Genomic DNA, 24,714 nt, shown 5'->3' on the forward strand with positions numbered 1-24,714 from the left:
CCAGGATTTTACAAAGGTGGGGGGGCACATTTTTCTGGAGGAAAAGTTGACAAGCAAAAAAAAAAGAAAGAAAAAAAGGGTCTTCACCAAAAATTCAAGGTCATTACATCCACATAAATTTTGAAAAGAACGGCAAATTTACTTTACAAATTTGCGTGGGCCGGATGTGCGCCCCCCCCCCCCCCCCCCCCGATCTACTGGTATCATAATATAAAACAGTATATCTCAGGGCAAAATTGTAATCTTTCTCCTAAATTTTGCAAAATTTTCTTCAAATTCACACTTTAGAAAATTTTGATCAATTGGGCCAATAAAACTAAATAGATACACTAAACGCTTAATTCTTGCAACCAACTGAATGTCTAATCTACTATGCCTAAGTTTTATTGCACATGGGGAGACCTCAGTGGTCAAAAAAAAATTCATACTGAATATCAACTATTTTCTTGACAATATTGATGTCATAAACTAGCAATTTGCCCAATTCCACCAAACAAACAACACCTGTACCTCTCTTGAAAATTGCATGTTTTATTTACAGGGTGCCTCGTGGGGGCCATGTCAATTTCCAATAAATCATTTTATATTCTCCTTCCAATTCCCATAATTGCATATTATCCATTTTTTAAATACACAACACCCATAATTTCTTTTATACTCTTCACGAGAGGAACGCTTCAGGCAGTTTCGCCTGTATCATGCATTTCGAGTAGCAGTGCTGACTCTGACATCTAATCCATATAAGATGGATAATATATTTGAACAGAGAGAAAAAACAGTCACTTGATAATAAAATCGAAAGTTCTTTGACCTTGATTTGGAAACTTGTACTTCAATATCATTTGTAATATCCCATATACGTTTCATTTAATGAGATTAAATATTTTCAAACTAATGAACAAATATATCAACTCTTATCCAATTTTATTGTAAATGTATAGAATTGTAAATATTCAAAATTTTAAGTATTCAAAACCTAAGCTATCAATTTGCTCCATTCGTGAGAAAATGGCCTATTTCAAGGTGTAAAAATTTCCATCATTTAAAAATAAACAATTTCTTTAGACAAGTCTTTAAAAAAAACAACCTTTGTTTCAAAATGGATGGTTCGTGATGCTTGCACTAAAACTAAAAGAAAACCCACATATGTATTTAAAATGTGGATCCACTTTGACAAAAATTAAGTCAATAATAATACATGTACATTGTATTTATATAGCGCTAAATACATGGTGTTTCTACAGTGTAAAGTATTATCATATTACAAATTAGGTAAAAAACAGCTTACTCAAGTTGGGAAATACAAAATTACAATAATAAAAAAGCAATTACGTCTATTGATTAAGAAGCTGGAATAAACATCCATCTTGGGCAATACAAAAATATACATGCATAGATACAACTTTGAGATGATCACACAAGATTGAGCAGAGGGAAGTGACCCCCGTGCAACACAGAACTAAATGATCAACGTCATCTGAGAAAATTAGAGGGAATAAAAAAAAAAACAATCAAGGCAACCAACAGACGAACCAGGAACATGAACAAATCCAGGCAACAGACAAACAATTCAGGGGGTCATTTCATAAAGCTGTTTGTAAGTTAAGGGCAACTTTAAAGAGAAATTCCAGTAGTTGCAGTAAACACTGATTTCATGAGAAAGCCTGTAAATCAAGGCTAATTGTCAGTAAACATCATCAAGGATCTAGATCTGGTACAGTTACATAAACTGAACTTCGTGAAATCTTGAAATCTTAAAATCTACGCTGAAAAATGTTCAGACTGAAGATCCCCAGCACAGATACATGTAAGCGCACGTGGGACAGTGTATAATTATTGCTTTGAATGTCGGGCCAGATGCTCTACCCGATGCCCTGTGCTTATTTGCTGATTTCTCAGCAATTACACAATTTCTTCCAGAATCCTTTGGCACATGCGTTTTATTTATACAAACAGACACTTTGGTGGTCATTTCTTGGATTTTGTACAAACTCATTTTGATATCATTACCAAAACTAGCATTTACCTTTAAGAATGACTGGTGAACCTTTCTTATGCGCTTAACCATCGCCAATGAATATACCATTTTCCACAAAAAAATGATCACCAGTCGTTCTTTCAGTCGCTTTTAACTTACAAACAGCTTTGTGAAACACCCACCAATACAAGTAAAACAATCCAGGCAACAACAGATGAGCATTTCATGAAACAAAATAGTGATTTTGTCATCATAACTGTTATGAGCTCCTTGAATCCTTGCGTCCGATTGGTTCACAACGCATCAGTTAATGAAAGTCACTAATATGCTTTTCACACTGTATATATTTTCCTTAACCCCTGGAAATTGGCGGGGCTAAGGGGGAGGGAGGGTGTCTTAGCCCCCCCCCCCCTCCCAAAGTCCCAGGGTTTAGCTTAGCCCACTTCACTTTCACACTACGTTTTTTTGCTAGCACGGTAAATAGTATGGTATGTTCGGGCCCTGCAAAAAAGCAGGGTTAGCCGGCTCACTGCGGTGCTAGCACAATAATTGCGGTGACAAAAAATGCAGTGTGAAACAAAATTGGGCTAAGGAAAAGTGGGGCTAACCATTAGCCAATCACAGAAGTGGAAATTGTACGTTAATCACACTCTGTGTGGCAAAATCTTCAATATTTAACCCCAAATAAGCAACTAGTTTGGGGTTAAGAAAGACAATGTGAAACAAAAAAAAAGATAGTATGGGGGTAAAGAATAGTCCGGGGTTAAGAAAATGTAGTGTGAAAAGCATATATTTGCTTCATGAAATGCACGCCTGGAATAAAAAGAAATAAAAGAGGCATGCAGACAAATGATGATAGCGCAAACTATATAAAAAAAAACATTCCTATGCACCTCACAACCACAGCTTTTTGTTCTTCTTAGTCTCCTTAAAACAGACTTGATTGAAGCTTCATCATCACTATCAGTATCCTGAAGGGAAAATATTTGTTTTTCATGAAAACTGTTTTCAAGAAGTACTTACTGCAATATCACAACAATGTGGCAACAACAGTTGCAAAATACATTACTATCACAAGGTGGAATTAAAGGCATCTATGTTCATTACCAGGTCCCTTGGAAAGGACCTGTAGGTAAGCTTTAGGTCCTCTAAGAAGCATCCATCCTTTCTTAGAGGTCAAGCTAAAGAACCAACACTGACAACTATTTATTCTACAACTAGGCCAACACTGCAACATAAATTATTTCATCCTTTTCCTACAATTTTCTTTTTCAGGAAAAAGACCATTTTGGCCTGCAAAATACAGGGGATACAGAACGGGAGCCAGAAGGCTCCACCCCCACTTTTTTCAATAAGTGTGTAAAGAAAAATATGTAGGAATACCATCTTATGTTTTTTATTTGCATTGGATACCCCCTCCCCTCCCCCCACAAACTATTCCACTGTCCCTGAAAATATACCTAGGGTGAGGATTCACATTTTCAAGTTTAATAGGGCAGGCCAAAATTATCTTTTAAAAAATAATAAAAATTTGGAGTCAATTAAAACATCTGTCGCATCTGCACATGTTGTGGACATACATGTACATGAGTGACCTTTACATTTAAGTCAATAGAATGCTTCATACAGTTTCTTTCAAATCCAATGCTTGGTTTGGCCCTGGTTGGAATTAAACGACTTTATTGGCCAGCTAAATTGCTTTATATCTTTCTTTATTTTGACTGAAATGAAAAAAGAACACCTTTCACAAATTTTGACCAGCCCATAATTTTGAGTGTGGGATCTAAGTAACAACCCATTCCTGAAGTCTTGTTCCCATTTTGAGACCCATTAAATTAACTAATGATAATGTAATCAATTTTCAATTAACTACAGTGTTTTGCAGTATTGAATTGGCCATCTTGTTTTGAAATTTTCCCCATATATAAAAGATGAAAAACTAATATCTCACTGTCATTGCTTGTAATTTTTTGTCACTGACACTTTTATCAATTATTCATTTAGAAATAAGGTCATATATCAGCATTCACAATATATCACAGTCACACAACTTGTTTGTATATATATCAAAATCATTGGCATCTCTAAGCTATAATCTGACAGTTTTATCTGGAAAAACATTGGAAAATATTTGCCCTTAAGAGAAAATCAATTATTCCTTAAATTATAGCAATCAATATTGGTTCCTTAAAAACAGATGGGATATATACATGTCCTGTTTATTAAATAGAAAGGAAATTTCCTCAAAATAAATTAACTGACAGTGTAATAAAACATGTAATGAATTGAATATTTGACCTACATGGAACAGGAATTAAAGATAAAATCTTATAACTTTTGTAGAATCAATTAAATATCTTGACGGACATGCAGGTAATAGAGAGTTTAAATAGGTGCATCCCCTGACCCCCCCCCCCCATCAAAGAAATGAAAAGAAAATACTTCTGATATAAACACAGGAGGACATGTGAATATAAGAATGGTACAAGCCCATGATAGTTGACTGAGTATTTCAAGAAAAACAAGATGATTTTTTTGTATGTCCGATGAGGATTTTGGTAAGACTCTCTAAGACTCTCAATCATTTTGGCCCTTTTAATTGAACTTCTCAGATAGTTATCTAGTCGAATATTTCTATTATAGATCATAAATTAATCAAAAATCATACAAGGTCTGATTACAAATCAATTCATCACAATGCCTCTTTAACTGTCCTTGGATATCTTTGTGCCTTTAAAACAAAATCACATTTGTGCTATAATGTATGAATGTGCCCTCTGTTCCACTCTTAATAGCACATTCATGAATCATATAGTTTTTATTCCTTTATCATTTTATGTTTTCGTCATTTGAAATACCTCTTGCCAATTTGTTTAATGTTTCCCGTTAATTTGTTAATTATTTCTGATTTTATTATATTTGAATACTACAATGGCATACACACTAGTCATTTCCCAGACACACAACTCACTTTCAGTTAATATTTCTTTCTAGAATTCCACAACACAATTAGTTTCAATACAATACTTAATCCGTATTATCTATTTTGTAATTATCTATGTTACTGTTTGAATATATTTGTTTATCATTATTACCTTGTCATACATCGCAATTCGCCCTTAGCCGCGATGATGTCTTGATTTTTAATAAACCATTTATCTATCTATTTATCTATCTATCTATCTATCTATCTATCTATCTATCTATCTATCTTGAAAAGCAGCTTTCCCTATAAACGTTTAAATTTAGGGTCTGCTACTGTACAGTATTCATCGATTTTCTTAGCAAAATCACACAGTTGAACATTGGCAAGGCTGAATGCAGGTTCACAATTAAATCTCAGCTTAGGACAATAATTGACACAAATCATTATACATTCTTCGTTCTTTTCAGAAAGATCACTTCAAATCTCTAAATCTGCAATGCTCAAATGCAAATCTCCAGAGGAAATCTCAGATCATAAAAGTCTACTGCCTCCACACAACTATGCTCCTGACACAGAAAAGAGAAATTCAAACAATTTCCAAACTCCCACATCAACAGAAACTCTTTGAGGATTGGGTGATAAAAAAAATTACGTATATATACATTCTACCGACCTAAGAAAAAAAACATTTGGTTTTCTAACCTGAGGTAAGATTAAAGGATGGTAAATGTTAATCTTATTCATATTTCATTACTTTTTAAAAGCAAAAACTTGAAACCATGCCCTTGTTGTTTTTATAAAATTCAAATCAGACGGTGGCTTCATCTGTAAATGACATTTTTATCTCAGAAAATGCCAATCTTAAAATAACAGTTGTATATTTTTTTTACATTTTGAGGTTGATTCACAGCAAATAATCTTTACCAATCTAAATCTGAAATACATGTATACAAATTGCACCTTACCTAAAAACAAGGAAAAATATTATTCTAGTCATGTCTAAAATGTCTAAAAAACAAATAAAGTACAAATGGCAAATCCAAAATTAACATTGAATATGTAGACACAAAATGAAGCTTTTTACAAACAAAAACCATGCTTAGCAAACAAGTATACCTGTGATGAAAACAGGCATGTATAAAAAAAAGACAAACAAACAAAAACCCACGATATAAACAGACATATAGGGATACAATAAATGTATGGCTGAATGCAAAATGGGCATATTTAGATGATGGAATCAGTAAAAAAATTAACAATGATATTCATGGTGATTCTTACTGCTTAGAACTAGTAAAAATTGTGTGATAAGAAATTCCATGAATTAATCTATATTTCATTGTTCGAAACAGCAAATCAGAAATAGTAATCCTCCAAAAGTTAATTCTGCCCCATTGATCGTGGACCTGGCAGCCACTGAGCCGCTCAAAATTAAAGTTAACTTTTAACTTTGTTGAATTACTATTACCATATATTCATAACAACTTGAAACTTGATTGTTATATCTCGGCAGTCTATCACTTTTATATTCTTCTCTTTCTTTCCTCTCTTCCTTATTCTTACATTTTTATTTTGTTTTCTTAGATGCAAAACCAGTTTAAAGGTGCTTCAACCAATCAAGCTTTTAGCTTATGTTGCAACACCTTTGTATGTTCATTATTTACTTGTGTTTTATATATATTTATATATCATATGTGTATTATTTTATATTGTACATTGTGAACATGCATGAATAAATAAATAAAATTGATAATGGTTGATCATATATGTATATCATATGCCTAACAGAAAACATTCACTGAGTGTTTGTTGTTGTTGTTGTTTATTCTCTCTGTAATTCTAAATACAAAACAAGACATTTCAATGTTTTTGTTGAAGCTTTAGAGTATGGTATGTCAAAGTAAGTCAATGCATGATTCTTCCATTAATACAATACATAAAATATCATCTACCTAGGGGAAAAAATTAAAGGTCAAGTCCACCTCAGAAAAATGTTGATTTGAATCAATAGAGAAAAATCAGACAAGCACAATGCTGAAGATTTCATCAAAATCGGATGTAAAATAAGAAAGTTATGACATTTCAAAGTTTCACTTATTTTTAACAAAATAGTTACATGAAAGAGCCAGTTACATCCAAATGAGAGAGTCGATGATGTCACTCAGTCACTATTTCTTTTGTTTTTTATTGTTTGAATTAAAAAATATTTCAATTTTTACGATTAGGACCTCGTTGCCTGAAGCACAAAATGTTAAAATAATGGAATTCCACATGTTCAGGGAGGAATGAAACTTCATTTCACATGACAATGACGAGAAAATAAAAATATTTCATATTTCAAACAATAAAAAAAGAAATAGTGAGTGAATGACATCATCGACTTTCTCATTTGAATGTAGCTGGCTCGTTCATATAACTGTTTTTTTTAAATGAAGCGAAACTTTGAAATGTCATAACTTTCTTATTTTACATCCGATTTTGATGAAATTTTCAGTGTTATGCTTGTTGAATTTTTCTCTTTTTATTCAAATCAAGTTTTTGTTGGGGTGGACTTGTCCTTTAAGTTTTAATTTTCAGGGGCTACTATTAACACCTTACTACCTGAAACTGCAACATTGTACAAACTTTAAAGGGAAATCCAACCCAAATAAAACTTGTTTTAAAGAAGAAAAGGAAAAATCAGACAGTAAGTTGATAGGTGAAAGTTTGAACAATATCGGACAAACAATAAGTTATGAATTTTTGGAAGTTGTAAATGTTTGTAATCACTATAGCCATGGAGACTTCATATTGGCCGCATATGTGATGTAAGGTAAGAACTACTCTTCCATGTACTCCTATAAAAAAAATGGCTATAATGTCTTTTTTCAAATGCTTTACTTCAAATCATATTATCCTTTCATGAGGACATAAAACAATATACTACCTGGGTTATATTTAGATTACTGTCCCAGGGGAATTGTTACTTTGGAGAAAACCACAAATCCCTAAGGACATGGGCTATGGGGAAGTTGTCCTTGCCCCTTGTCATGAGTTACTTACCCTGTTGCCAATTTGATATCTACAATAGGGATCTTAATTTTAAAGCAACCATAACTTTTTTTTATTGCTTGTCAGATCTCTCTCAACTTTCACCATTCTGTTTTATCTATTTTTCTCTTTTTCAACACAACATTTTATAAGGATGGATCCCCATTTGACATTGCAACTAATAAGGATTTTCCATGGCTCCCTTTGTTGAATTTTCAGGGCTCTTTTAAACATTTCAGGGGCGAAATCACCCCGTGCCCCATTTATTTTTCCCTGCTTATCCTACCCATGTCATAGTGTTCTAATTTCTTGCTGCAATTTGTCGATTTATCAGGTAATGCACTCTAAATTTCAAGGATTTAACTTGATCAAGGGCCCATCTTATAAAGAGTTACGAGTGATTCAATTGAACTTAAGTATATGGAAATCCATCCATGTCATAATTTTTTCTTCATGAAATTTGCGCATTGACCTTTGTAAACAAAGAGAAACACACTGAATAGTTAAGAAAACCATGAATGTATGAACATACATCATATCTAGAAAATATTTTGAACAAACATGCATTTTAGATATTGATCTTGGTGGCTTTCCATAGTTGTGGTTGATTAGATCAATTGTAACTCTTTGAAAGACGGGGCCCAGGGCTCCATTTTACAAAGAGTTATGACTGATCTGGGCTCCGTAACACAAAAGTTTGCGATGGATTGCAAATATGAAAGAAGTGCACTGATTAGTCCCTGGTCAGCATTTTAAACCAAATGCGCGTGTAACATTGATATTGATTGGTCAGTTCATTTAGCGATTGATCGCTAATCTTTGTGTTACGGAGCCCAGATCAACCTCTAGCCTATTATCTATGTGGAGGCTTCAGTTATCGTCTTTGCTGTTATGCTGAATATAAGCGATACGTTTGATCTGGCAAAGACTACGCATTTGTGGCTGCGTTAGCAATATTCATGTATTCATCTCGTCGTTTGACATGTTTTGGTACCGGGACCATACCAATTGCTGTCGTGTGCCAATGACTTGAGAGATCAAAAAAGCGAAGATTTTATTGTAACACAGAGGGATTGCCTAGTAGATTTCGATTTTTCCACATCCCTCCCGTCGTCAATAAAGCTACGAATGGCAGATTCTTTAAGGTCTCAGAATTTCCACATAATCCAAACTTTCGTGGAATTTCTTGATTGTACTCATACTCGCCATTTTTGGATGAAGAAAATGATGTCATATCACGTGATTCAGATATTTTTTCTAACGTATTTCTGATTGGTCCGATTTATTTCTCCTTCATACATATGGAGGATGAGAATTTTCGTACGAGAAACTGGCTCCATTTCATAGTCTAAACAACATCTAAAGCAAGACAAGAGTGTATAGGCAGTGGTTGCTAACGCAGACACAATGCGTAGTCTTTGCCAGATCAGACATATCACTTGCGTTCAGCATAACAGCAAAGACAACTACTGCAGTCTCCGCCTAAATTACAGGCTAATCAACCTCAAGCATAAACATCTTCATTTTTTACCACAGGAACTTTGAACAATGTCCTTTGTTACAAACAAAGAGTAGCACACTGAATTTTCAAGAAAACACATATGCCCAATATGCAACAGGACAATCACACCACCAAAAATAACTCAAACACCGACCGATGGTACGCCGATGAAAATAACAGAATATAGCTTCTGAGAATCAGGGACCCATTCCACAAAGAGTTGTAACTGCCATGGTAACAGGGCTCAGCAGCCAATCACAATCAAGGTTTCCATGGTAGTTTCCAAAATGGCAAAGTTACCATGGTTGTAACACTTTGTGAAACCAGCCCCAGGGCTCAGTAACACAAAGGTTTGCCATGGATTGCAAATATGAAAGAAGCGCACTGATTGGTCCCTGGTCAGCATTTTAAACCGAATGCGCGTGTAACATTGATATTGATTGGTAGTTCATTTAGCGATTGATCGCTAATCTTTGTGTTACGGAGCCCTGGAGTCTGTGTTTCATTGGTGTTAATGTGGCATAAGGGATGACTTTCACAAACACAATGGATCACCTCACTCCACACATGTTAATATGAGTAATATACATCTACCTGCACATGACTCGGGTTAGTTTTGTCCGTAAGCTGTGTGTTAGGCATGCGAGTAAGAGAATAGAAAGCAGTCTCATGATGATGTTTGCTAAAAATTGAAAATATTTATTTTTATGCATAATCTACCCTTCATTTTATGGACTACAGTACATGTATAATATAATATGACTGAATCGCATTGATATAACCTCTTATCATTTAAAAATATGAAGTATCATTCATAAAATAACTTAGCTCTCCTTCTGTGTATAAAGATTATCCAGATAATAGCCTGGATTATTAACTTTCTCTTATCTCTATATACTTGAACTATCTATTCTCTATTTCTTCATTTTCCAATATCAATCATTACAAGTTTATTCTTTCTTTCTCTTCTATTCTTTCCTTCTAAATCTTAGATTTGTTTTCTTTTAAGAAAACACTCTTGTTTTCCCAGTACATATTTTTTCTTCCAATTTCACTTTGTTTGCACGATAATTTTCCCTTTAAAATATCCTTGGTCACTGTTCATTACTTAACATAAGGTGGCAGCAGACGAAAAAGTCTTTGCAAAAAAATCAAATACTCCTCTTATTTGGCAGCTACAAAATCTGAGGTGCGATATTCTTTTTCCTTAATCAAGAAGACTCACAAACATTGTTGAATTCATTAATATGCTGCTGAAGTACATGCAATGTAAGGTAAGTTATTGTGCTGGTGGAATTTATTTATTTATTTAGTTCAATAGCAATAATTCACTATAGCCAATCATTGATAATAACATTCACTGAATTCAATTCATACTGTATGTACAAATATTTCTGCTCCACTTCGGGGACCATCACTACTTGGCTGTGACATTATTTCTCAAATTGTAAAATACTGTTTGGTCACAAAATCGACATAATTTTCCAAAAAAGTATAATTTATCAACGAGTGTAAATCATGCTAACATTCTGAAATAGTTGAAAATATCCATAATCATGTGAAGCTATGTTTAATAATTGATTCGGTGTATTCACAATATGGTGCGCTATCGATCGGTTGCAGCGAACAGGCCAAATTTCTAACTTCAGAGACGACATCACGTGCAGGCAAAGACAGCGCAGAGTGCTAGTTGTACTGTGATGCTTCAAAAATGAAAACCATATGGCAAGAATAAACCAAGACCATTATAAATTTCACATTAAGAGATATGCGGGCAAATTTTTCTCCCACCTCCTGTAGCCTAAAACAGCATATGCAAGCCGGTTGAGCCGCGGCATCAGCCAGCGCTGAAAAATCGCATGAATGTGCATGCACTGTAGTACTAGCGCACACAACACAGGTGTCAACTTTTTCCCATGAGGCATTGCGAATTTTGGAATGTCCACTGCAACCGATAGATAGCACATCGTTTTGTGAATCCACCGTATTACAGGAGGATAAATGTTTGACTACTAAAAAATAGCCCATTTACCATTTCGTCAAATTTTTTATTAGTAAGCCTATATGTACACCCATTTCATCTAATATGTACTTGGTCTAGTGTTTCTGTATGGTTGGTTAGCCACTGACTCTAAAGTCAAATATGGGGGGTGGGGCATGCACCCGGAAATACAAAATATATTTTAAAATATTCTCAGCTACTAACCTTGACTGTAGCTCTTCTCGGGGGTGTAGGCTTGTCTTCTGGGTCAACTGTGATTTAAAAAAAAAAGGAAGAGAGATATATATTAATCACATCGCCAAAAGTGGGAGTTGCGTCTTTCTTGCATAGACCCTTGAGCACCATTTCATGCAACACATGGCAATAAACAAAAACAAAAGACGAAGAATATAATACACAAATAAACCTGTATTTTGAACTCGGGTATGAATTAAACTCTGGTTGAATCGCCAATTGTAGCACAACTCTTCATTAGCAAAGATTGAACTTATCAGCTCAGTCGACACTCAAATCATTCAAAACGGTCTAGGAATCTTTCTTTCATCATGAAAGCAAGGGGACACAAATAGTAAACATAATTAATATATCATATAAACATAATATTTGATTTGTTGTGGAAACAGAAATATTGTTCTATGCGACACGTAGGCCACATAATCATAACAATAGACCAATCCAAATGATCCTCCTCCGGACTGATCACTTGTTACTACAAATGTACAAGTCAAACAAGCATTAAATATGGCTCCACACTAGTTCTACCTTGTATTGGTAGAGGATTTACATCCAGATAATAATACTAATAATAATATAGGGCATTTATATTGAGCACATATCCACCTTGTTAGGTGTTCAAGGCGCTCCTATATTACCCGGGTAAGCAACGCGTTCATAGCGTAGATAGCGGCTCCGTCATAATAATAATATTCCGCATTTATATAGCGCTTAATACATCGGAATGACGTCTCTATTAAGCGCTTTACAGACATATTATTACCCCGGTCATCGGATCCTTGCATGCCCGCATACAATGTATGCACCTTCTCCACTCCCTGGAGAGCATTCCAACAAGAGTTCCAAGACTCAATTGCTAGGCATTCTACATATAGGCTTTCACATCCCTCCAGGTACCCATTTAACACCTGGGTGGCGAGTGGCAAAGTGTGGATTAACTCCTTGCCAAAGGATGCAAGGCCATGGTGGGATTCGAACAAACGACCCTCTGATTACAAGGCGAGAGTCAGAACTGCTACACCATGACGCTTCCACAGCATGAATGCAAAAACTCTCTGTCAGGTCATCTTGCGGCACATAGTGGCTTACTGCTTCACAGCTTGTAGTCGCAGTCTTTCCAGATCAGACCCCATGCCATATCAATCCTTATATACAGGGGCTGGCCTTCGCAAAAAGTTAACCAGGGAAATGCTGTCTTCAACACATTTCATTACAGGATAATCTACTCACAATTACAATAGAGTTGTCCGGGTTCATCTCTGGGCTGCACGGGAGGGAGCTGAGGTCGTCCAGGACCAGGACTTGGTTTGGGCCTACTGTCACTTCCACCCTTGAGTAGCATGACATTACCGATGCTCTGCGTGGGAGGCTTGGGAGTGACCCCGGCTGGTCCTTTGTAGATCTGTAGGTAGGTTGCGGGTGCCCAGCCTTGCTTGCCCTGGTAACTACATATTCCATGGAATAGAAATAACCATAAAAATTATAATAGTATAGCAAATAAGATTGAATCTTGTTTTGTCATTGATTTTTGTCAAACCCTCACCAAAATTTTTCTTAATTTTCTTCTGCTTTTATAAAGCACCTGTATCGTCAGGATGAACTTGTTAACGGTTAGGTGTTTAATGTCAGAAGAGAGAAATTGTCAATATGTAATATTTCATGTCAAAAAGAGAAATACGTAGAGCTGCCAACCTGAACAAGACAATTTCAGTATTTTTAAAGCTGAAAATCAGTATTTTGGCGAGGAAATCAGTATTTTGCATTGAACCATCAGTATTCTTCTCATTTTTCAGTACTAAATACTGAAAATCTGTACTACTTGGCAGCTCTGAATACCGGTTAACACTTTCACAGTAAGCAAATTGCAATTTTTTTCATTTTAATAGCCTTTTTTAAGCAGTTTTGTATCCCTTTGAAAAATGGCGAAAAAAAAGTGAATGTTAGATTTCTCTATTGACATTAGTAGATGAAATGTCTACACAGCGGTGAATTTTGTCAATTGGTCACACCTTTGCTCCTGTGGATCTTAAAGACATAAAATGGACAATATGATCACGGAAAAAGATCAACTCTACAATCAAGTCCTGCGCTTTGTGTCATTGGGATCTGGGCTTTTTACACAAAGCCAAGCAATCATTGTAGAAGAATAAGTTTACGATTGATTGCTTTAACTACAACATACAATCCATCGTGAAAATCAAGATTACGATTAATTGCTAACCTTTGTGCTACGGGACCCTGATCACTTGCAACAGATTTTAAGAGAATGGAATCCAATTACTCACCTGACTTTCCACCACCCATCTAAACTCTTCTGGATGATATTAACAATCACACCCGTCTCAAACGATATCTCATCTTCAGCCTGCCCCTGGTATGCATTGTTTGTGATGTAACTCTCATCTAAAGGAAGGAAATCAGATCAAAATCTACTGGGGCCTGTTGCAGAAAGAGTTGCAATCAATCGCAACTCTAAGAATCATGCCTAACTTGATTTTCAACCAATCAACAGCGCGCATTGGGGCCTTGCGATTGATTTTTGAACTTGCGTTTAAACGCAACTCTTTTTGCAAAGGGCCCCTGGAATGATGCCATTTCATAAAGCTTTTCAGAAGTGCGTGAACAATTCTGATTCTCAAAAACAAAATTGTTGAAAAAAAAAATAGTAAGGTAATAAACACAAGCCCTAGCTGTATTTTAACCCTAACTAGGCCAGGCTTTTTTGGCTGTTCTGTGGCAGGGGGGGTTGATTCAACCCCCCTGAGATCTCGGCCGCCGATCACGTGAGCGCCGCAAAAATTTACACGCTGGTAGTGTGCGATGTAATCTACAATGCTGTATGGTAAAATTTTCCAAAATAATGAGATTTTACTTTATATGAATTTTATTTCGTTCGTCTCGAGAGGAGACTAATTGAGATCCCGCCTCGCACATGCACACTCATTATCGCTTCATCGCAAATTAGCAGGTTCAAACACCTGCCGCACTCTTACAGAAAAAAGGATTTTTCTTCGGAAATACGACGCATTTTTACTCAAAAGACTATTCATATCTATTTTCAGAAGTTATTCAAGGCAAGGTGATAATTTCTTGCACTTCAGAATCGTATTTTTACGTTTTCTATCATGAGTTCGAGCAACGCTCGCGATCAGGATTCGGCGGATTTCAGTCCGTCTCCGACCGGACCGAGAGCCTCCTCGGCCTCCGAAACTCCGGCGGCGATGCTCCACCATGGGTCTAAGCACCCCGCGAGCACATCCACCTCCAAAAGCCTCACAAGTCATGAGCCCAAGAGCTCCGTGAGCGGGAAGAAGATCGATAAACGGCCTGTTAAGAAACCAGAGAAAGATAAGAAGAAGCAAAGCAATGTTAAAGACGGCAATAGCGGACCCCAAGCTTCAGTTTCATCTTCAAAAAAGGAGCAGTCGTCCCACTCACGGGATGAAAATAAAAACTTGGCTAATGTTGACAGTCGTTTAACAAAACTGGAATCCATGCTTAACCGTGTCATTGGTGCTCTCCCATTGCCGGAGGAAGATTATGACCAACATTACGCTGAACATGCTCATAATGAGGACTCAGCTGATGATCATGATGACATCAATCCGTACCAATCATGCCAAAGGCTGTACACGCAACCAGTTGATGTTGATTACGATGACATCACATGTACTTCCCAAGAGGAATCCACATTGCCAAAAATGATTCCCACATTCGCAGCTAAGTTTGCTGCCCAATCTGATGAGGGGCCTCCTCTTGAAGAAGAAATAGCTAGCTCAACAATGTTCATGATGAACAATAAATTGGAGGAGAAAGTCCTCGAAGAGACTGGAATAAAATATTTGCCACCAAGCAACTGCCCCTACTTGGATGTACCTAAAGTGAACCCTGTTATTTGGGAGAATCTGTCTCCTTCAACAAGAAGCAGAGACCTCAAGCTAGCTAGGGTACAGAAGTCCCTCACTAGGGGCTTGACTGCCTTCACTCGCTCAATCTCGTCAGGCAACCTTTCTCCATCTCAACAAGATGCATTGGCCTTGCTGTCTAATGCAAATTATGAAATGAATGCTCTACGCAAGGAACAAATAAAGCCTGACATGAATGCTGCATACAGCCACCTGTGCAAACCAACTATTCCGGTCACAAAGTTCCTTTTTGGGGACGATTTGGGAAAGCGAGTTAAGGACATGACCGAAGAGCAGAAAGCTACTGGACGAGTTGTTAAAACTTCAGAGCCAGGCCGTGGCCGTTATCGAGCTCACGCCAATTACCACCCTTACAGAGCTGGAGATTACTCCCGCCAAGGTTACAGAGCTGCAGGATGGTCTACTCCTAACCATAGACCACAATCAGGTGCTCCTTACAGGCCTTTTTTGGACAGAAAGGCCCCTTTCAGGGGCCGCAGACAGCCACAAGCCCCCATGGTGAAAAAACCACCAGCATCTCAGGGCAGATACCGAGAGAATCCCCAGCGGAAGTAGCTACCAGTATACCCCAAGAGGTAGGTAGCAATAATTCTTTGTTTTATACAAACGATCATGAAATTGCATGCACAAATAATTCTGACCAAGCATCCCCTGTTGGAGGTCGACTGAAACAATATTATAATAATTGGAAGAAAATCACATCCGATCATACAATACTGGAAGCTGTCAAGGGTTTTAAGATAGAATTTGATACAAGTTTACCACATCCAGAAAGGTTGATATGTCATCAATTTAAACGTAACAGATCAGAAACAGATAAGATATCAGCTGAACTGAGAAATCTTGAAGGAAAGAATGTAATAGAAAGAAGTTCACCCTTTATCAAGGGTGGTTATTTTTCCAACATATTTACAAGGCCAAAGAAAAATGGCAGTCTAAGATTGATCTTGGATCTATCAGACTTAAATGAATTTGTGGTTAAACAACACTTTAAGATGGATAATATCCATTCTGTGATTTGCCTCTTGGCAGAAAATTTTTACATGGCTTCAGTAGACCTCCAAGATGCATACTACTCTATTCCGATTCATTCTGAATTCCGGAAATACTTGCAATTTAATTGGCAAGGACAACAGTGGCAATACAAGGCACTGCCAAATGGGTTAACCTCCGCACCCAGGTTATTCACTAAGATGTTGAAACCAGTATTCTCTTCACTACGTGAAAAGGGTCATATTGTACTTGGTTATCTTGATGATACAATTCTTATTGGGGACACAAAAGAAAAAGTTGAGTCTGCAATTAATGCCACTTTGCAGGCATTTTCAGAATTAGGGTTTAAAGTTCACCCAGAAAAATCAGTACTAAAACCAGTACAGGAGCTCCAGTTCTTGGGCTTTACCCTCAATACAGTAGACATGACCATTAAACTCCCAGTAGAGAGAGCTCAGAATGTCAGGGAAGAATGTGAAAAGTTACTCCTGCAACCAAAACCCACAATTCGACATGTCGCACATGTTATCGGAAAGATAATCTCCACCTTCCCTGCTGTCCAGCATGGACCATTGTTTTATAGGAATATGGAGAAAGAAAAAATAGAAGCCTTGAAAAAGAATAAAGGGCATTATGACAGAATTATGGAGCTATCATGTGAGTCGAAGCAGGAACTAGAATGGTGGATAAGTCATGCAGATAGTGCATTTGCTCCTATCAAAAGGGAAAACCCTAAATTTGAAATCCGCACGGATGCTAGTGGCTATGGATGGGGTGCCACAAATATGCAAGTTCATACAGGGGGAAGGTGGAATCAGTCTGAAAATGAAAAGGCAAAAAATAATGAAATTAATTATCTAGAAATCTTGGCCATCGATCTAGGGCTGAGATCCTTTCATGGTAGTACATCCAATGCTCATATCTTAATTAGATCTGATAACACAACAGCAGTGTGCTATGTAAATAACATGGGAGGCATTAAATCCCCAAGTTGTAACAAGCTTTCCATAAAAATTTGGAAATGGTGCATGGAACGAAATATCTGGCTTAGTGCTGCACACCTTCCAGGCAGCCAGAATATTGAAGCAGATTATGAATCACGCAATTTCAATGATAGAACTGAATGGATGCTCAGCAAAAGAGCATACAGAAAAGTCATCCAAAGATTTGGCAGCCCAAAAATTGATATTTTTGCCTCCAGGTTGAATGCACAAACACAAAGATATGTTTCATGGTTACCAGATCCAAATGCAGAATCAGTTGATGCATTCACACTAGACTGGGGAAAGATAGATTTTTATGCATTCCCTCCCTTCTGCTTATTGGCTAAATGCATTCAAAAGATCAAGTCTGATAGGGCATCGGGCATTTTGGTCGTTCCAAACTGGCCAACACAATCATGGTTCCCATGCCTTAATAGCATCCTTGTGGAGGAACCGTTGCTCCTTAGGAGAGACATTAACCTCCTTAGACAACCTGTAACAAACTTACCTCACCCACTTTATGATCGCCTTGATCTTTTGTGTTGCAGGGTAACAGGGGACCCTTCGAGAATATAGGCTTAGATGAAGGGATCACCGACGTGTTGACAGCATCATTGAGGAAGTCTACTCAACGTCAGTACCGAGTATATTGGACAAAATGGACAAAATTTTGTGAAAGCAGGAAGAAAAGTCCTCTTCGTTCTTCAGTTAACTTTGTGTTAGAATTTTTAGCAGAACTGTTTCATAGAGAGAAGGCTAGTTATAGTACAATGAATGCAGCAAGAAGTGCATTATCCTTGTATGTAACGCTGGAGAATAGTGTTCATTCTGTGGGGACACAACCTCTTATCTGTAGGTTTCTTAAAGGGACCTTTAACCTCAGACCTCCACAAGCACGTTATCAAGACACTTGGGATGTCGGCGTAGCATTCAAATTTCTACGTAGGCTTTCGCCAGCTAAGACTTTAAGTTTAAAGCAGCTTACACATAAACTTTGCTTATTGTTAGCCTTAGTCTCTGCACAAAGGGTGCAGACGTTACATTTGTTAAACTTAGATAAGATGGAACTGAAACAAAGTTCAGTGAGTTTTCATGTTGATGAACTGCTCAAGCACAGCAGACCAGGTCACCATGGTTTCACTATGAAGTTGAAGGCATATCCATCAGACAGGAGGTTGTGTATTGTTAAATATTTACAAGCATATATGAAAAGGACCAAGTCTATCAGAGGACTAGAACGACGCTTGTTCATTAGCTATACCAAGCCATATGGCAAAGTTTCATCACAGACCATATCAAGATGGATCAAAGTGACATTAGCAGGCGCCGGGATTGATACTTCAGTGTATAAATCACATTCTACAAGATCGGCTGCAACATCGGCAGCAATCAGAGCAAGTGTGCCTATTTCTAGCATCATGAATCAAGCTGGATGGTCAAGAGAAAAAACCTTCCAGCAATATTACAATAAACCTCTTGCTGATAGTGAAGAAACTGAATTTTCGCAAGCAATTCTACAACAGTAGTAAAGTAGAAATAAGGTATATACAAATTTGCTTTGTACATGTTCCATACTGTATATCCTTTGTATCTGCACAAACATGTCTTTTTGCAGACAGTGCAACTCAAAATGTGTTCGCTGAGCTACAAAATCTCAATTAGTCTCCTCTCGAGACGAACGAAATAAAATTGAAAGCTCAAACGATAACTTACCAGTTTGAAGTTTGAGCAGAATTTTATGAGGGAGTTGAGTGAGGAGATTAATTGCCCTCCTCTCCCTCCCTCTTGAGAGAAATTAATTTTAATAGTCTGTGGTGACTTAAAGCTAATGTTCGTTCGTATCAGCTGCATTAGGAAGCTGATATTTTAAACAGCGATCACATTTTGAAGCTCCGAAGAATGAGTGCGCATGTGCGAGGCGGGATCTCAATTAATCTCCTCACTCAACTCCCTCATAAAATTCTGCTCAAACTTCAAACTGGTAAGTTATCGTTTGAGCTTTCAATTAATTATGCTAATTTATGCATAAATCATACTTTATGCTACAATTCACTAAATAAAGCTCCTAGAATGCTAATTTCTGGTAAAAATATTCTTTGTAGCATTCTTAACAATCGCAATTGAAAAAAACTTCATTTTGGAAATCAATTTCTTATGTATTTTATTGTTTTAAGAATTTCTTATGTATTTCCTTGTTTTTCAACCTTTAGTTTTTCTTTGTTTTCTTCACCAGATTTATTGCACAACCTTTTTGAAGCATAATTATGCTAAAATCAATTGATTTCATCTGTTCAAAGTAAAAATAATCATATCTTTATGACTAAGATGAGAAAACACAATTTGCATTGACTTTGTACACAAAATCACGTTTTGGAACCATTTTTGGTCTGACATGCACTTACGAAATGTTGCGTAATTTCGGAACCCTGTACCCAGGTTTCGTAAATTTGGTCTCAAAAGATGCGCGAGACTTAAAAGTATAAACTCTGTGAGTAGCGCGGTCAAAAAAATTTGCACGGCGGAATGATCGCAGAAAATGTTGAGGGGGGGTTGATTCAACCCCCCCGGCCATTTTAGGGTTAAACTAAAATTAAAGTCACATTGCACACAGTAAAATGCAAAATTTCCTTCCATTTACACATTCAACCCAAATTAGGTAGTTGTCATACATGTATGCTCAATTGTCTGCCTTTTTATTTAAAAAAAAAAGTGTGATAAGGGTAATATGGTCCTTAATGGATATGGACATCTAAATAGAATCAATAAGATATAAGAACTGGCTAACTCAACTGTTTTGTGTAATTAATGATAAATCATTTGTCCAATTTACTCCAAATGCATAATATAATTGTGCACATAAGTCCTTAAAACTTGGAAAGAATCAAGTATTGCCTATTGCAACAATGGAAAACGAATATTAATAGTGAACCCCTTTTGAAACAAATATGAAACTACTTTAATAGATCCATTGTCATCAAGTGCTCGCTTAAGTAGCTAGTTAAGTAGTTTGGTTTCTACATGATTAGAAATACCGAGCAGATTATATGACTTGTAAATGCATTCTTCAGTAATGTAATTAGCATTGCCTAATGACCTTTTCTGCAGTATCATTTTCAACGATGGGCAGATTATTTGTCTTGTGTCCAGAAACATAAGAGCATTGATTGGTTTTTAAAACTATGTATCTCGAATCAAACAAAAAAATGAAGACAGAGCCTGCAAAAAAAGTTTGATTTCAAAGTGAAAATATAAGTAGCAACTTTTCTTCGCCCAGAAAAAATTCCTGAAAAGAATTAGAAGTCCGTTTTCAGACATATGGAATAGCCACCATTTCTAAGCTGTCCTAAAAAAAATTTATTATTGAGCTTCAGGAATTTATTTTTACGGCCAAGCTATGTTATGCTTTGCTACAGGGCATAAATTGCATCTCTTTATTGTCCACCAAGAATACTGAGAAAATGTCATGATAAAAATGTTGGTAGTTTCTTTGTAACCTTTGAGTTTATTCACACACATTCTGAAAGGCAATTTCTTTTTTCTTTGGGGAACCACATGTAGGATATTATATAGAACAAAAAACAAGAAGGTAAAATGAAATTTACCGAGAGGAGTATTAATGCTATAAAGCCCTGTCTATTTTTAAATTGCATACATGTATTCTGGGAGGGGGAGGGGGCTAGATGTATTTTACCCCCCCCCCTGATCTCAGCTGAGCATGCGATCGCAATGAAAATTTGCACACACATCACCCATGATGTGATTTCCAATACTGGATAGCTAATTACGGCTGCTTACTTGAACTGGTCACATTAATTCTAGAAATCATTGGGAGTGCAGCTCAAAGGCTGTCTTGGGCTATAATTTCAACTACTGCCCTTCGGAGCAGTAGATATTTGTACACCATTGCCCTGACGTACCATTTCCTGGTATGAGCGTCTCTTCTTCTTCCTCTTCTTCCTGCCCATCAGGTTTCTGAAGGAATGTCCCCGGAGCCCAGCCGTGCTGATCTTGAACAGTCACAAACCACCAACCTACACAAAATGCATTGGAAATACAGAGATGGAAGGTTCAGAAGGAAATATTTGACCAACGAAGAAACACAAAGGGAGACAAGCTGCAACTTTTTCTTCAATGGAAAAAGAGATTTATACCCACAGGGTCTATTACAACATAGACTAATTGTGAGAATGTCTCAAACCATAATGGCTAGATCTACTTGGTCTAATTACTGTTTCGTCCATTTATCACTTGGTCTTATACTCACTCGGCCTATTTGTCATTTAGTTGTCCAGATGGTGTTATTGTGCACTTGTTAAATGAAATGCAATTCAACAAGTGGAATGCCACTGGTAGTCTTGCTTGCATTACCTGATTTAATTAAACAGCAGTAACAAATTTGAAAGCAACTTATTTTTTTGTTTTTAATTCACAAATTTGGAATGGAACTGGAAACTGGATTTGACAATTGAACTTTAGCTTGAAATTGAGATTGAGACTGAATTTACAATTCAGCTTCCTTTCCAATTTGAATCCCACACCACCTAGTCATTACTTACATCATTCTTCTCAGACTTCTGAAATCAAGAACTATAATTTGAAACCGAAATAGCAATTCCATTTCCATTTCAATTTGTATCTCAATTCAAAGCCCCATATCCACACCCTAAGTCATTACTCATATCATTCTTCTCAAAGACCTCTGAAAGTAAGAATTAAAATTGAAATTAAAATTACAATTATAATTCCATTTCCATTTCAACTTGAATCTCAATTCAAGCCCCATATCGACACCTAAAGTCATTGCTCTTATCATTCTTCTCAAAGACCTCTGAAATTAAGAATTAAAATTGAAATTACAATTCAATTTCCATTTTAACTTGAATCTCAATTCAAAGCCCCATATCGACACCTCCTATTACCATTATCATTCTTCTCGAAGACCTCCACCAGATCTCCAGCTGTTAGTTCTACTTCATTCTTCTGCTGTTTTTTGTAGTCTGCAACCACTATGTACTGCTCAGCCTGAATGGGCTCTGAAATGCTTCCAATGTCTGTAAAGAAATGAAATCGGGTGGCTTTAATAATATAGCGTTTGTATAGCACACGTATCCACCTTGCTAGGTGCTTAAGGCGCTCCAATATTACCCTGGCTATTAAAGCTAGTCTACCGATTCCGGTACACACAGCTTTTTGAAGAATTCCTTCCTGCCGGTACCCATTTTCCTCACCTGGATTGGGTGCAGCACAATGTGTGTAAAGTTCTTGCTGAAGGAAAACCCAAGATAAAGAACATTTGCGGGGGCATCATGGTCTAGTGGTTGCCTCTCGTCTTTCAATCCAATGGTCATGGGTTTGTTTCCAAGCCATGGTGTGTTTTCATTCAGCAAGAAATATACCAACATTGTGCTGCACTCAACCCAGGTGAGGTGATTGGGTAACTAGTAAGGAGAAATTCCTTGAATGCTTGAGCGGTTAGGGAGCCAAGCTAAATCCGGGGTAATAATAATAGCAGGCCCCGCTGGGAGAACAATTTTCGGACAATATGTGGCTACCCTGAGCAAATATGCTGTTATAATTAGTAGTATTATTATTAAGAAAGTGTGACAAATGGTAAGATGAAGGGTGAAAATTGAGACGGTGCATTTCAGAGTTTTTATGCACTGATGCAGATTGAGTCCTCCAAAACTATGGACACCGTGTTTAAGTGGCTTAGTTATGAAAAATAAGGACAGTCCCTAATAAATAGGGACAATTGAAATTTCTTCAATATCTTTTCAGAGGCTATAAATGCAACAGCTTTTTACACTGTTCGTCTGTGCAGAATTGAGAGAATAAGATGACAAAAGAATTAGTGGGATTTGGGCTGAAAGGGGACAAAAGAGTCTATAATGTGGAAGTGTCGTGGTGTAGTGGTTCTGACTCTCGCCTTGTAATTAGAGGGTCGTGTATTCGAATCCCACCATGGCCTAGCGTCCTATGGCAAGGCGTCAATCCAAACTTTGCCACTTTCCACCCAGGTGTTAAATGGGTACCCGGTAGGATGTGAAAGCCTATATGTAGTATGCCTAGCAATTGAGTTTTGGAACTCTTGTTGGAATGCTCCCCAGGGAGTGGAGAAGGTGCATACTTTGTATGCGGGCATGCAAGGATCCGATGACCGGGGTAATAATATGTCTGTAAAGCGCTAAGAGACGTCGTTCCGATGTATTAAGCGCTATATAAATGCGGAATATTATTATTACATGTATAATCAAAATAGCAATAACAACAACATCAAAACCATGGCATCATTACATGCAGCTTCTTGTCTAAACCACATTCGTGATGTTAAAAAGCTAAACTGAAATGATGACATATCGTTGATCAAAAGTAAATTTGTCGACAAAATTGTATCAATAAGGACTCAGCATTTCTGTAATGGCTTCTATTAAACATCATGTCCCTGTAATATTGTAGTATTATGATATTAAATTGTCTAAGCAAAAAGCAAACGAATGAAAAAGCCAATCCTACCTTTCCCTCTTGTTGACTCTCCTCCACTGATTAATAATATAAAAAAAGAGAAAAATATAAGCTAGTGTTTGTTATTAAGTGAAGAGATTTATATCAAAAAAAGTTCAAATCATAAAATTCAAAACTTGTCTTTGTACACTGTTGTAATATTCTTTATTAATATCAGTGCACAAGGATTATGCATATTCACATAAACCATTACTGAATATGGACAGATTTGAGTATTTCTCAAGGAATAATTATTCTGGTATTACATTGCCATTCGCTCCACAATTTTTAAAGACTGCTACACGACGAGTCTTTTGTGTCACAGATCTTATTACAGAACAAAGTTGGAGACTTTTCTCTTATTACCAAAAATGCTAATCAAAATTGGTATTAAAAAAAAAGCAAAATTATTTCCCTTTTTCTTGTACCCATGACATTACCAAGATTTCGTAAAAGTTATTCAACATTTCTGGTAAGATTTGCTTTTAAGAATATATGGACTGTGATGTTCTATACATCCATTACCACTGTGATGTTATTCAAATACACTGGGAAGAGTTAAGGGGTGCTGATTTGGCTCTCTACAGGGAACAAATGTTTTTTTCAATGCAATAAAATGAGTTTATGGCCAGTGATGTTC

The 24,714-nt window shown here is 36.7% G+C and overlaps 2 protein-coding genes across 4 annotated transcripts in view; one reads left to right on the forward strand and one right to left on the reverse strand.

The window, feature by feature from the left end:
* LOC121425049 (SH3 and PX domain-containing protein 2A-like) overlaps positions 1 to 24,714 on the reverse strand; it is a 65,395-nt gene that overhangs the window by 6,006 nt on the left and 34,675 nt on the right. The window contains exons 7-13 of one of the 3 annotated variants that reach the window (XM_041620997.1): positions 24,087 to 24,112; positions 22,493 to 22,624; positions 21,491 to 21,604; positions 13,957 to 14,074; positions 12,902 to 13,116; positions 11,642 to 11,688; positions 2,872 to 2,949 (exon numbers count right to left, since the gene is read on the reverse strand). In XM_041620997.1, coding sequence (XP_041476931.1) covers positions 2,872 to 2,949; positions 11,642 to 11,688; positions 12,902 to 13,116; positions 13,957 to 14,074; positions 21,491 to 21,604; positions 22,493 to 22,624; positions 24,087 to 24,112 — 730 coding nt within the window. Of the gene's footprint in view, positions 1 to 2,871; positions 2,950 to 10,029; positions 10,063 to 11,641; positions 11,689 to 12,901; positions 13,117 to 13,956; positions 14,075 to 21,490; positions 21,605 to 22,492; positions 22,625 to 24,086; positions 24,113 to 24,714 lie in introns of all 3 variants that reach the window. The other 2 variants (XM_041620998.1, XM_041620999.1) reach the window with 2 other exon arrangements.
* Positions 14,797 to 18,962, forward strand: LOC121425050. The gene is made up of 2 exons (XM_041621000.1): positions 14,797 to 16,172; positions 18,122 to 18,962. Exon 1 carries the CDS (start codon positions 14,797 to 14,799, stop codon positions 16,150 to 16,152), a length of 1,356 nt encoding a protein of 451 aa, XP_041476934.1. The 3' UTR covers positions 16,153 to 16,172; positions 18,122 to 18,962.

This window comes from Lytechinus variegatus, chromosome 12 (genome assembly GCF_018143015.1).
Source record: "Lytechinus variegatus isolate NC3 chromosome 12, Lvar_3.0, whole genome shotgun sequence".
Classification (NCBI taxonomy): domain Eukaryota; kingdom Metazoa; phylum Echinodermata; class Echinoidea; order Temnopleuroida; family Toxopneustidae; genus Lytechinus; species Lytechinus variegatus.